The sequence below is a fragment of the Adiantum capillus-veneris genome, chromosome 26, assembly GCF_014529385.1.
Source record: "Adiantum capillus-veneris isolate H3 chromosome 26, ASM1452938v2, whole genome shotgun sequence".
Taxonomy (NCBI): domain Eukaryota; kingdom Viridiplantae; phylum Streptophyta; class Polypodiopsida; order Polypodiales; family Pteridaceae; genus Adiantum; species Adiantum capillus-veneris.
In genome coordinates this window covers 74,932,084-74,946,159 of record NC_140956.1, presented here as the reverse complement: position 1 = coordinate 74,946,159, position 14,076 = coordinate 74,932,084, and the positions used below count along the sequence as shown (strand labels likewise).

The 14,076-nt window shown below is 43.4% G+C and overlaps 1 protein-coding gene across 1 annotated transcript in view; it reads left to right on the top strand.

Annotated features, from left to right (window-relative positions):
• The first annotated feature begins 448 nt into the window (after window positions 1-448).
• LOC147423667 (uncharacterized) overlaps window positions 449-14,076 on the top strand; it is a 113,238-nt gene continuing 99,610 nt past the window's right edge. The window contains exon 1 of the mRNA XM_086501680.1: window positions 449-905. Coding sequence (XP_086357806.1) covers window positions 573-905 — 333 coding nt within the window. The 5' untranslated portion in view covers window positions 449-572. The remainder of the gene's footprint in view (window positions 906-14,076) is intronic.

The following is a 14,076-nucleotide window of genomic DNA, read 5'->3' as shown; positions in this document are numbered from 1 at the left end:
AGGAAAATCTTTATGTGGCATGCTTTTCAACCCTCTCTTGCTTCCAGGACCTTTATTTTGAATCACTTTTTTCTTCCCTTTCTGATTGATTTCCTGTCTTGTTGGAAACCTACCAGTTCCCAGCTCAAGCAGGTTGTATTTTTTATGGCTAGAAGATTTGTTTGGGGAGGATCACAGGACTCTAATAAAATTCCCAAGGTTGCTTGGAAGACTTGTTGTCTACACAAAACAAGCGGAGGACTTGGTATCTTGGATATGGACAGTACGGCTATTAAAACTGGAAGGCAAATGGATCCATAGATAGTGATATTCGTTACAATTATTCTGAAACATTGCCTGACTAAAAGGACATAGAAGTGGCCGATTGAGGCTAGAGCTAAGGCCTTTTTTTGCCTTTGAGTCAATGTGTAGGCCAAAAGCGCCCCCCCCCCCCCCCCCCCCCCCCCCCCCCCCAAATTCGGCAATATGCGGTGTTACAGCCGAAAACGGCGATTTCACAGCTAATTTTGTTTGATTATGCAGCACTACCTCCATTGCTGTCTGTAGCTTTGAGCTTCCGCTTAACTAGGGGCATGGAGCCCACTAAAGCCAGCGAGTTTAAAGAGCTTGAGTACTGGGAAAACTTCTTTAAGATTCGAGATGGAAAACCTTTTGAGTGGTATGGAGAATTTCCCGACTTTGCAGAGCTGCTTGCGAAGCATTGTGGAATGGCAGGGTATGAGTCCTTAAGGATTCTTATACCTGGCTGTGGTAACTCGGAGCTCTCTGCCTGCCTCTATGATGTCGGCTTCAAGCACATTGTAAACATAGACTTCTCCAAGAAAGTAATTGCTGAGATGCTTAAAAAGCACATGCGCCAACGTCCAGAGATGAAGTGGAGAGTTATGGACATGACTGACATGAAGGTAGCCCAATTTTCTGTTGTTAAAAGGAAGGGAATTTTTCTTTTTGCAAAGTTCATGAAACTTATGACAAAAAAATTCTTTATTGTTTTTTTCAAAAAATAAAGTAAAAAGCCCCATCAAGATCACCTACTAAGCTGGAGTAGTTTATTATTTCTTAGTGATAGGAATATTTGGCAGTTGCGTCCCTGCAGTTTAAGTGAAATGGGTGCCCATATAATTATTTGGCTACACTGAAAACACGATTTATGATGCTCGTGCATTCGAAGAGAGGACGTGGTCTACTCATTGAGTGGCAATACATAAGTCATAATCAATAACTTATCTTACCAGGTGCTTCAATCAAGGCATTTCAACCAAGGCTTACTTTTAACACCACTGCCGATGTTCCAATCACGAGTCAACCAAAGTAAACTCCCCCTCTTACTTCATTGGTATCTGATCTTCAGAGATCTCCATCTGTTGTAACGAAGGCTAGTGTTGGAGTCACTACTGAAGACTCCTCTTTTTGCAAAGGAAATTTCCTCTAGTAATGATCCTTCTGACCTTAATGATTGCAATGTCTCTGGGCTTTCAAGACTCCCCAGCTTTGCATTTGTCTTTGAAGAACTTGGCCCACTCTGTCTCACCTTCTGGTTCCCTTTGGAATCTCGAGCCAAAGCCTCGGTTGTATCTGAAGTTTTGATCTAACTTGGGATTTGAATTGCACCTCTTGGTTCAAAACCATTGGTATTTACTCCTCCCATATGATAGTAATTTAATCATTTGCTTGTAATCAATGAAGAATAGAAACCTGGTGGTAACTGGGACATCAAATAAATGGCCATGTTCTTCTTTCCCCTACAAAGGATCTCCTGTTGCAATGATTGCATCTTGTTGACGTGAAACCTCATGTCAGTAGCACGGGCTGCATCCACGTTGATCAGTGCACTTGTAAAGCAACACGGTTCATAGGATTAACATGCTCATAGGTAGACTCCCAAATGATCCCAAATCTGCTTGGTACTCATCGTTGCCTTTACAAGGTTTGTGGGATAGAATTTAAGATGAGAAAGGATCACACTCAAGTATTGACATGCTCCTAAAGCACCGCCTTTGTTGTTTAAGATGGCTTTTCAACCTTCTCGGTCACAAAGAACCCGAGATCATTGCCATCATCGTCATCCTCCATGTACTATAATTGGTACATCCAACTATAGTTGGTACCATCCAACTGACTATTAACTAATTGTCGATTAGTTGGAAAAGTTGGCAGGGTAAGTATTTTCGCCAGTTTGTCATTTGTCTCGTTGTTATACTGATTCCACATAGCACTTGACGATGATTCAACACCATCATCTTTATTACTAAGGGAGAATCTTTACAAGCACAGGAACGGGGCGAAAGCTCGTCCTCTATTCTTTCTTGGCCTTTTTCTGCTTCTAACTGAGAGAGTAGAAGAACTGCTCTCTGATTACTGAGAGGATCTATCCTCTTCTGCGAGATTTTGGGAAGCCCTTGTAGGGGAGAGTCTACCTTCCACAAAACTCATCGGAAGCTCTCACGAATGAGGGTCTATCTTCCGCTAACTGTGCCACTTTGGACGTAATCATTCTTGTAATCAACCAACCACAGAAACATGCAAAACACACACACACACACGCTTGCTGTAATTTTCTGCACATAACGAGAAATTGTTACCTGAGCGCGTTCCAATGTCAAAATGGAGGTCCTTTTCGCGATGGAAATGCTCCAAACTTGGTGTATGTGTAGAGTAGGTAGTGGGGAATGAGATTCTATTAAGACTTTGCTGAAATTCACCCTAATACAAGCGATTAGGGACTGAAAATAGGGAATTTGCAGCAGCTAGACAAGAGAGAAAGAGAGTTTTCTACTACTTTACGCGATGAAACTTCTCCCAAAGCTGCAAGCAACCATGAGAGGCCTTGTTCTAGGTGATGGGTGCTCAGAGGCTCCACATACACCACAAGGTCCTGCTCTCAAGCTTCAATGGAGAGCTTCACTGCATAGAGGATGGTCAACTTGGGGGGGGGGGGTAGTGCACTGCCAACCTGGCAAGAGGGGGAGGGGCTGCTCTCTTATAGCCTCCCAGAAGAGGGGGCGCTAGCATGAAGAGAGAGAGAGAGAGAGAGAGAGAGAGAGAGAGAGAGAGAGAGAGATTGCATGGAAAAGTGTGCCAAGTGGCACACTTACTTTAAAATTTAAAAACCATTCAACTTTTGACTTTAAAAATCCTATGCTAGTTAATGAAATGTGCAATTAAGTGCACAACTGCACACATAGATGCAACAAATGAAATCGTTAGGTGCTCCCTAACGCATTGCCGTGCCAGCAATGCTCTGGCATTACCTGTTCGCACTTGTCCGACCATTTCGTCCAACGCAAATCCTTTGAGAATACTTTTAACTAACTTATCTTAAGGTCGTAAAATAATCAGGCCTTAGGGTTAATAGTCTAAGGACCCCATCTCATTCCTGTGCTTGCACTAGCACGCGTAATTTTTTGAGCTTGAAATCTGAGGCTACTATCTACCCCTTCATTGAAGACCAGATTTCCCAATCGCTAGGGCTTCAGGGTATTTTCTGTTAGGGTCTCCCTGAGGTGCACTGGCTCAAACTTGCGCGCACCTGAGGCCCCAGAACTGATAAATATATTCTGATGTGCACACAACTAATTAGATAATTCTTTTCTCGTAAATAAATTAATTATTTACAAAGTCTGACTTAGTTACATCCCTCTTGGTTCTAAACAGTTGACCTCAACTGTAGAGCGTCAACATAACTGTGCAAGATGTCTGGGTAGTCCTTAAGATCGGACTCAGTCATCCACTTTGCATCTAAAAGAGTGTAATTCTTGAACTTGACTAAATACTTTCGATGTACACTCCTCTACTTGAGTTGTCTCTCCGAGTGGTGTATTATCTGTCCAGGTTGAAGGATTTTCTCAGTCTCTTCGACTTCTGGAGGATCTTCTTGTACTGGCGTCACTGGAGGAGGTCCAACATACGGTCGGAGGAGACTGACATGAAAAGCATTATGGATGCGCCAGTTAGAAGGCAAATCCAATCTGAAAGTTACGTCATTGACTTTCTCCGTAATTTTGAAAGGGCCGTAAAATCTATGGGAAAGTTTGACAACTTTCCCTTTGCCGACCCGCTTTTTCAATCTAGCTTTCTCAAACCGAAGCAGGACATATTGTTCTTTTTCAAGAGTGAGATTCCTTCTGTGCTTGTCTGCTTTTCTCTTTTGTTGCTCTTGAGTACGAAGAATCGCTTGCGTTACTTGTTGATGGGCAATATCAATATTGCGCACAAATTCATCTGCAGCGAAGATGTTTTCTTTGGTCACCATAATAGGAAGTAAGAGTGGCTTCCCATAAATAATTTCAAAGAGAGCTTTATCAGTTGAGGAATGTATGGTATTATTATACGCAAACTCAACGATTGATAAGTACTGTTCCCATTCGGATTGTCGTTCCGAAACATAGCACTTGAGGAGATCTAAAACAATGGCATTAGCGATTTCGCTTTGACCATCTGTTTGAGGATGATAAGTTGATAAAAAATCAAGCTTAGTTTCCAAGTTTTCGAACAATGCTTGCCAAAATAGACTAGTCATGCGGGGATCTCTATCGCTGACAATAGTCTTTGGCAATCCATGGTGTTTAAAAATCTGAGCTAGAAATATTCTAGCCATGTGATCATCTTTGATCGTCTTCTTTACTGGAAGAAAATGTGCTTGCTTACTGAATCTGTCTACTACAGTCCAGATTGCATCATTCCATTCTTGGATCTAGGAAGATCCGTAATAAAATCCATGGCAATACTTTCCCATGGTGTGTTAGGCACAGGGAGCGGCTGAAGCTTGCCATAAACTTTATGTCTGTCATATTTTACTTTTTGGCTGACTAACACTCACGTATATGTTTTTCAATGTCCGCACGGAGTGTTGGCCAAAAGAAATACCTTTCGAGGGCACTAGTGGTGGAAGCGATTCCCCGATGCCCGGCATAAGGAGAATTATGTGCTTCATCCATCACCTTCTGTCGTAAGGGCTGAGCTATGCATATTGCTTGTTGACGATAGAGTGTATTATCCCTAATGGAATAAGGTGGCCTTGAGTGACCAGCTTGAAGATCTGCCCAAATTGTGGCGAAGTCTGGATCTTGAGGATACATCTCGCTGAGAGATTCTAGTTCCTCATGATAAATTGTTGTTAGTGCATTGATCTTTGGATGCCTGGAGAGAGCATCTGCAACTGCATTCTTCGTTCCAGAAGTATGTCAAATCTGAAAATGGAACATTGAAAGAAAGTTGGCCCATCTCATCTGCTTTTCTGATAACTTTCTTTGTGTGAGAAAGTAGCGAAGACTTTGATGATCTGTCTTGATAATAAAATCAGCTCCTAACAGATAGTGTTTCCAAATGGAAAGAGCATGAATTACTGCCAATAACTCTTTCTCGTATATGGAAACATGCAACTCTGCATCTTTAAGGCGCCGACTTTCATAGGCTATTGCGTGACCCTCTTGGTTCAAAACTGCTCCCACACAATCTCCAGATGCGTCGCAGTATACCTCGAAAGGTTTGCGAAGATCAAGGACGGTGAGAATAGGTCCGTGAGACTGAGTAGATACTTAAGCTTTTCGAAAGCTTGTTTTTGTGACAAGGTCATCTCTCTCTTCCTTAAGGGATTGACGACTCTTGGCAGACTGCAGAAATGGGAGGACGCGAGATAGAGTTCTCTCTCCTTCAACAGCAGGTGGAAGAGTTGCAAAAAGCTCTCTCCCATCCAGAAGTCCAAAAGATTCTCCATACTCTTGAGAAAGGGAAGGAGAAAATGCCGATCGGGTCGGGAGGAATCCAGCAGAACCCAAAGGCGCCAGAACCAAGGAAAGATCCTTTGATTGGAACCTCCCGCATGCACGAGAGGCACAAGAACGTCATGTGCGGTTTAACCCAAAGGTTCAAGAGCAGGATCCCCCTCATTCCCCTCAGTTCTGTTTCATGAAGGATCTGGATGACATCGTTGCTCCGGAAGACATGTTTCTTGACGATGTGTCACAGCAAGAAGTGCATTCAAGGGAAAAGACTCCTGTCCATAAGGAGTCTAAGCATCATAAGAGGAAGCACCACAGGCAGAAAACATTCAAGTCGGGAGACAAAGATGTGAAATTCGACACCTACAATGGACGGCGTGATAATGACAAAGCTTTGGCTTTTATCCGCCAATTCGAAGTTGCATTTGTTGAAGGGAATTTTAAAGAAAGATCCAAGCTTTGCCAAGTTAATATGTACCTGAAAGGCACCGCCAGCAGTTGGTGGTTAACCCTTATCCTGGAAGATCGTAAACCCCAAGATTGGACTGCTTTCAAGAAGGAGTTCTACGCACAGTTCCTTCCTCCAGACTATGAGGAAGAGGTAAAGAAAGAATGGAATCGACTTTCACAGTCGGAGAACGAAACTGTTCCACGCTATGTGGATAGGTTTTGGGACGTTCTCTTGAAAGTCACTCCATTCAAGAAGATTGATGATTCGGAAAAGATGCGCAAGTTTGAAGCAGGATTGCATGAAGCTGTAACAGACTTGGACACTTCAAGTCAAGAATGAACCGCGACAGCACCAAATAACCACTTCAAAACAAGTCACAGATCACAATAGATGTACACTGGCCCGGCGGAGTTCCGTGCCTAGAGATATTGGCCCCAAAGATTGGCGCGCCTTTCGGTATTTCTTTTTATATTAATCAGATCAAAGTACAAGAGAGTGGGTCGGGATTCACTCTCAGACTCTGCATCCAGATGCTCTGAGAAGTGAAGCCCTCACCACGTATTTAATTTAGGTACAAGGGATGCCCAAAAGTAGAGCCCCAAAAGCTTTTAAAATAAAAAGGATCAGTTCTCTCTCTCTCTTAGAGAGTCTTTTCTCTTTTTTTTATAAAAAAAAAAAGCAAAATTCGCGTCGCTCATCATTTTCTTTTTTTTTTTTCCAGCCTTCGCGATTTCCGGAAATTAGGGTTTTTGGCAGAAATTAGGGTTTGCAGGAATTTTAGGGTTTCAGGCAGAAATTAGGGTTTCTGCTGTCCGCCACGTCATCACTTTGTGACATACCCCCCTCTTGAAAGCATTGTAATCGACCGCGATTACGCCTGCAAAACCGACAAAAGCCATAAACCGTCTTAGCAGACACTGACTGTGAGTACCTACATACTAGGAACACACATCTAGCACATGTACAAAATCGACAGTCACATCACACGACATCACAGGACATCACCAGACATCACAGGACATCACATGACATTCAACATTCATTCGGATCTTAGACCATGATTTATCGGCAATGTAGCTAGCAATCACATCTAGGTCCAATCGGGACCTCATCGATGTCCGATTGACTAACCCCTATTGCAACCATGTCTATTCGAGATCAATCAGACCAAAATGCTGCAGTCATTTCGGTTATCAGTTCCTGCACTCACAAGAAGTCAAGAACAAATCAGTATCATTATCAGGAATTCCATTTCATAAAGTCATCCAACAGAATACTGTCAGCTCTCAGTATCCCTGAAGCTCAAAGAGACATCAGTGACTTTAGTATCAAAATCAAGGCATCTGTTGACAAAGGAGCGGAGTAACTCCCTTGTTGTGCATCCCACTGCGCCAGATCTTCGGCCAAGCTGAATTTTTGGGTTCCGTTTGGAGTAGACTATGCTAAACCAAAACATCGAGGTAAAGTTTCACAATCCGAGGAGTATCTGCTAGGTCCTCCTCCTCCATCCACTTCGCATCAAATGCAGGAAAGTTCTTGAACTTAACCAAGGACCGCCTTCGAACTTTACCTTTCTTCGTATCGTTATGTGCCAAAATCTGTTCAGAAACAAGGATCTCCTCATTTTCTTCCACTTCGGGTTGCTCATCAGGCTCCCCATAATCAGACACATCACCCTTAACAGGTTTTAAGAGACTCACATGCAATGCAGTGTGAATCCTCCAAGTATCTGGCAGTTTCAATTAGAAGGAGACATCATTTATCTTGTCAGTGATCTGGAAAGGTCCGTAGTATCGCATACTAAGCTTTGGAAAAAGCCTCTCCTTTCCCTTTTTCTTTCATAGGCGTGCCTTCTCAAAACGTAAGAGCACCCAATCATCCTCCTTCAATTTCAAGCCGCGACGATGGCGATCCGCTGCCTTTTTCTGTTGTTCTTGAGACTCCTGCAAAGTCTTGCGAACCTTGGCAAAAGCCGTATCCAAATCTCGCGAATATTCATCCGCTTCAAATATCTAATCTTTCGTGCTTAGAAAGGATGAAACCTTCGCAGCACTTTCAACAATCGCACATGGCGTCTTCCCCGTCGAAGAGTGTATCGTGTTATTGTAGGCAAATTCCACCAAAGGTAAGTTCTTTTCCCATTGAGTCTTCTGATCCGACATACAAGACTTCAATAAATCTAGAATCACTGAATTGGCAATCTCAGATTGCCCGTCAGTCTGCAAGTGGAACGATGACGAGAACTGCAACCGCGTGCCAATGTTCTCCCAAATTGCCTTCCAAAACAAACTCATAAATCTGGGGTCTCTGTCGGAGACAATTGTCTCAGACGTGCCATGTAATCGGAAAATCATCGTGATCATTCTGTGTTCTCGGAAGATCAAAAAAATGAAATCCATTTCAATATTTTCCCAGGGGGCGGGTGGGTATGGGTAAAGGCTGTAACAATCCCTGTGCCTTATGCCTGTCAAACTTGACCTTCTGGCATACCAAGCAACTGCGCACAAACTCTTCCACATCCTTCTTGAGTCTCCGCCAAAAGAAATATCTCTCTACCCCTTTCATGGTGGTAGCAATGCCGCGGTGACCCGTAAAAGGTGGACAATGGCATTTAGTCATAACCTTTTCCCTCAACGGCTGTGTAACGCACAACATAGTCTTTTTCATCAAGTAGCCTTCTCGAAGGGAGTATCCAGCTACCGTCTCCCCATCTCGTATTCGTGTGAAAATATCTGCAAAGCCTGTATCTGTGGCATACTGATCGACCATATCCTCAAAGCTCCTATGATGTATCGCGGAAATAGCGAGAACCAACGGTTTCCGAGACAAAGTTTCTGCCACCACATTCTTCTGTCCCTACACATGGACAATCTGGAAGTGAAACTGTGACAAGATGTTCGCCCACCGCATCTGCTTTTCCGAAAGCTGCTTCTGTGACAAGAAGTAGCGCAAACTCTGATGGTCTGTAAAGACAGTAAAATCCGCTCCGAGTAGGTAATGCCGCCACTGAGTAAGAGCATGGATAACCACCAAAAGATCTTTCTCATAAATCTGTGCTGTCATCTCCGGCCTAGAGAACAATCGGCTCTCGTAAGCAATGACATGGCCTTCCTTCATCAAGACCGCACCCAGACTATGACCACAAGCATCACAATATACTTCAAATGACTTTTGCAAGTCCGGCAAAGTCAAAATAGGTCCCGTAGTCAATTTCTCTTTCAATGTCCAAAAGGTAGTCACCTTTGTGGGTCCCCACGAGAAAGGTACTCCTTTTAAAGTCAAGGTATGCAAAGGGAAAGCAACCTCTGCAAACTTTCGTATGAACCGCTTGTAGTACGAACATAGTCCCAAGAAGCTTCTAACTTCATGGACATTCCTCAAGTCGGGCCAATCACGGATAGTCTCTATCTTGGCCGGATCCATTTGCACTCCTGCTGCTGACACAATGTGTCCCAAAAAGTGTATCTCTGGTAGGAAAAATTCACTTTTCTTTGCATTAATCACTAACTTGTGATCTCGTAATGCCTGAAAGACCTGAAACAGATGATCTCTGTGTTCTGCCTCATTCTCGGAGAAAACAATGATGTCGTCAAAGAAAGTGCCAACAAATAGCCTGTACTCTCGAAAAATCCTATCCATCATCCGGTTAAATGTTGCAGGAGCATTGGTTAGCCAAAAGGCATCACCAAAAACTCAAATAACCCAAAAGTCGTCCGAAAAGCTGTCTTGTAGACATCCCCTGGCGCTATCCTGATCTGATGATATCCACTTTTCAAGTCAATCCTGCTAAAGCACGAGGATGGTAACCTGTCGAATATATCATCGATCCTAGGAATCGGAAATCTGTTCTTGATGGTGATTTCGTTGAGAGTGCTATTATCGATGCACATTCTCCAAGATCTGTCTTTCTTCAAAACCAACAACACTGGAGAGCAATACGGTGAAGTACTAGGCTGGACAAGACCCTTTTCCAAGAGGTCTTTCACTGGGTTCATAATCTTTTCATTCTGTACTCGGCTCACACGGTAAGGTGGCCGATTCGGTGGCGTGCTTCCAGGTATCAGATCAATGGTTTGATCTTCAAGTCCTCTGAAAAGCAATCGGCATGAGTGTGGAGAAAAATCTTGGCGTTCTTTTGTTCAGGTCAAAACATATTCAACCTTTATCCATCGTTCCGTTCTCTCCTAAAAGAATGAGTAAGAAACTGAAGTTCATCAAGTACAATCTGTAAGCCCTTCATTTATCAAAGTCGCTTTCTCGGCCCGGTAGTCAACCACGGCGTAGTTCCAAGGGATCCTGAGTAGAACGTCACTCGCGTGCCCTGAACACCCCTGTCATTGCCAACGAAGTTTGCCAATGCTCGGTGTAATGGCAACATCCCATCCGGGTGCCAGTCGAACTACCTCCGCTTGTGGCGTCAGTCTGTCGGGCGTAATTCCAAATCGAGCCGCCAATTCCAAGTGAAAAGAAGTTGGCCTTGGCTCCTTCAAACGAGCTTCTTGATCCTTCACTTTGCCCCAAAAAGCGGCAAAGTTTGTACTTTCATTCATTTGATTCGGTGCAAGTCCCACGCCATGTGGTACCAGTTCTGCTTTTCTATCTGCCTTTTCTGCCACGTTCCTCAGCTGCTCTCTAACTCTAAGGCCTGTCGTCGTTCTTATCATTATGTTCTTTCTGTGCCTTTTTAGGGCACTTCGCGGAGATATGTCCATGTTCCCTGCATCCAAAGCACTTCCCCTCTCTGATGAAGCGAGGTCTCTCCTCAGGAGTAAGCTTGGGTCGTGTATCCTTTTTCTCTGGGTTGCTCTTTTTCTTTCTACTTTCATTCCCAGAAGTCTGTTCGGCTCGTTGTGTCATGGCCTTATCTGTGGGGTAGGTCAAAGTGCCAGAGTCAATGGCAAAGCCCCGCTTCGCATGACTCATCAACTCCTAAATAGAAGCTGACTTCTATTCCAAGCAGTGATCTCGGATCTCTGTTGGTAGACCCAAGGTAAACCGCTCAATCTGTTCTCTGAACGAGATCTTCTTGAATGAAGAGGCGGGTAGAAAAGAGCTCCAGAATCTTTCACAGTAAGCATTGATTGTATCTTTCTTGGTCATCCGAAGATGGTTCCAAGCAGCTCGTATATCTCATTCATATTCTTGCGTCAACCAAGAAGAAATAAAAAGCTTAAATTTTAGCCATTGAATCGGCGCAGTCTTGTTGAAAAGAAGCGTGGACCACCAAGTACGAGCATTCCTCTTAAAGTAAGAGGCAGCTCTCCGAATCTTGGAGTGCTTTGAATAGCGTCCTCCCGCGAAAGCGATGTCAAACTGCTGTATAAAAGACAAAGCCTTCGAAGCATCTGAGTATCCTGAAAAAGTATCAAACCTGATCGAGTGGCCTCCTTCCTTAAACTCTCGGACTTTATTGCTTTTATCTTCGAGAAAGTCGTACTGGTTGGCTTTGTAAAAATTCTTCTTGTTCGCATAAAAGTTTCCGTTGTCAGAGTTTGAACTGTCCGTAGACGAGTCCTCTGTAGAAGTGTCACTCACCGGGCGAGACTTAGACTTCCTTGCCTTTTTCTTGCCCTTTCCGAAGCGTTGTTTTTTGCTTCGCTTTTTGCTTTTCCTGTCTTCTTCGCTCGAGTCTGAAGAGCTAGAAGAACTGTCAGAAGAAGAAGAAGAAGAACTGGGTAGGTCTTCAAACTTGACGCTCTTCTTCAATTTCTTTGCCTTGTCAAATGTCGACCGACGACCCAAATATCCCGGGAAGCTTGTGCCTTTCTTTTGCTTTTTGCTGTGCTTTTTGCCTTTCTTTTGCACGTCGAAAAGCTGAGCAATCCGTGCATTAACCACGTTCTCCAGTTCTTTCTCCGTATATTTCTTGGAGGCAGAAGGTTTCTTGAGAGCGGGTTTCGGGAGTGGTGTTGTGGTTCTCTGCCACTCCGTCTCTACCTCTTCCAAAGAGGTCTTGTTCATATATTTTGCAATTTTCGGGTCCTTGGCAAAATTGAGCATCATCTTCGTTGCATCGCCGATCAATTGATGACGCGTCATCTCTCTTTGCTCTGCCTGAGTAGGCTGAGGCGGGCCATACTCTCTGCCAGAATCTTCGTTGTGATCCTAGCCCGCATCTCCAGATGCAGAGGGAGTCGACTGATCCTTGCGTGAAGCCCTAGGTGCCGCGGAAAAAAAATTGGGGATCGGATTTCCCGTAGAAGAGAAATCGGCCGTGCTCTGATACCACTGTAACAGACATGGACACTCCAAGTCAAGAATCAACCCGCGACAACACCAAATAACCACTTCAAAACAAGTCACAGATCACAATAGATGTACACTGGCCCGGCGGAGTTCCGTGCCTAGAGATATTGGCCCCAAAGACTGGCGCCCCTTTCGGTATTTCTTTTTATATTAATCAGATCAAAGTACAAGAGAGCGGGTCGGGATTCACTCTCAGACTCTGCGTCCAGATGCTCTGAGAAGTGAAGCCCTCACCACGTATTTAAAGGTACAAGGGATGCCCAAAAGCAGAGCCCCAAAAGCTTTTAAAATAAAAAGCATAAGTTCTCTCTCTCTCTTAGAGTCTTTTCTCTTTTTTTTATAAAAAAAAAAAACAAAATTCGCGTCGCTCATCATTTTCAATTTTTTTTTCCAGCCTCCGCAATTTCCGGAAATTAGGGTTTTTGGTGATAGAAACTCAGCTCGTTGGTTTTGTAGAGTACGTTCAAAGCATGAATGACCTCTATATAAACCTGCACCTACTCTTGGGCACTGACGACGTGAGTAGGGATGTCATAGCTGTTGTCCAAGCTATGCATGATAAAGGTGATAATCTTATTCTTCCTGTTTGGACAAGCAGTGAAGTTGAGATCACATATTGTCAAGTTTGGTTCTTTGCTCTTCGTAGGTTTGTAGTAGTATTCATTTTTCGATTTCATATTTAGCTTACCTGAGGACTTAAGAATGTGTTCCGTTATAAGTTGTTGTGTGAAGTTTGATTTCTAGGATTAAGTTTTTAAGATGTCTTATTCTTTTTTTTTTGCTTAAAGTTGAGTACTTGTTTTAAGCTAAGTAAGTTGCGTCAACTTATTTTACACATGCCTTTTCTAAAAACATTTTTAAGTTAATAATGTTTTGTTTTATCTAGTTTTGTTTCGAAGCAAACAAAGTGATTTAGTTTGTTTGTTTGTTTGTTTTTGTTTTTCTCTTCTTTTCGTGTGTCCCTTGCTTTTATAGTTTTATGAGTGCTTTATTCCCTCTTATAATTCGTGAGTTCAGACTATTCTGAACTTATGAAGGTATATTTTTGGCAAAAATTAGGGTTTGCAGGAATTTTAGGGTTTCTGGCAGAAATTAGGGTTTTTGCTGTCCACCACGTCATCACTTTGTGACAGAAGCCTTGCAAAAGGCTATGAAGCTTTACCCTCGAGGTAACTTGCAGATACTTATGGAATCAGCCCGCATAGCTGATGGAATACATGACAAGGGTACTCCCAGGAAGATGGAGCAAAGCACTTACCATGCCAAGCAGAAGGCTCTCCGTGAGCAACCCACCTCTACTTCTTCTTCTCAAAAGAACAAAAGAACCACCTCCGAAGCAAAAGCAAAGCCAAATCACCCCAAGAAAGGGAGATATCTCTCTCCTGCTGAGTTGCGAATCTACATTAGTGAAGGAAGATACTTCAAGTGCGGACAAGTTGATCATATGAAGGGTGATTATCCTACCAAACCTCCACAACCACCCTCTTCCAATGCAGTCCCAGATGTACAGGTAAATACAACCAAGGATGGAAAAGAAGGAGCTCTTCTTAAAGCATGGGGTACCATCAACAACCAACGGGCTCTCATTTTGTTTGACCCTGGTAGTACAAACAACTTCATCTCTACCAAGCTAGCTGATGACGTGAACTTGTAGCCCAA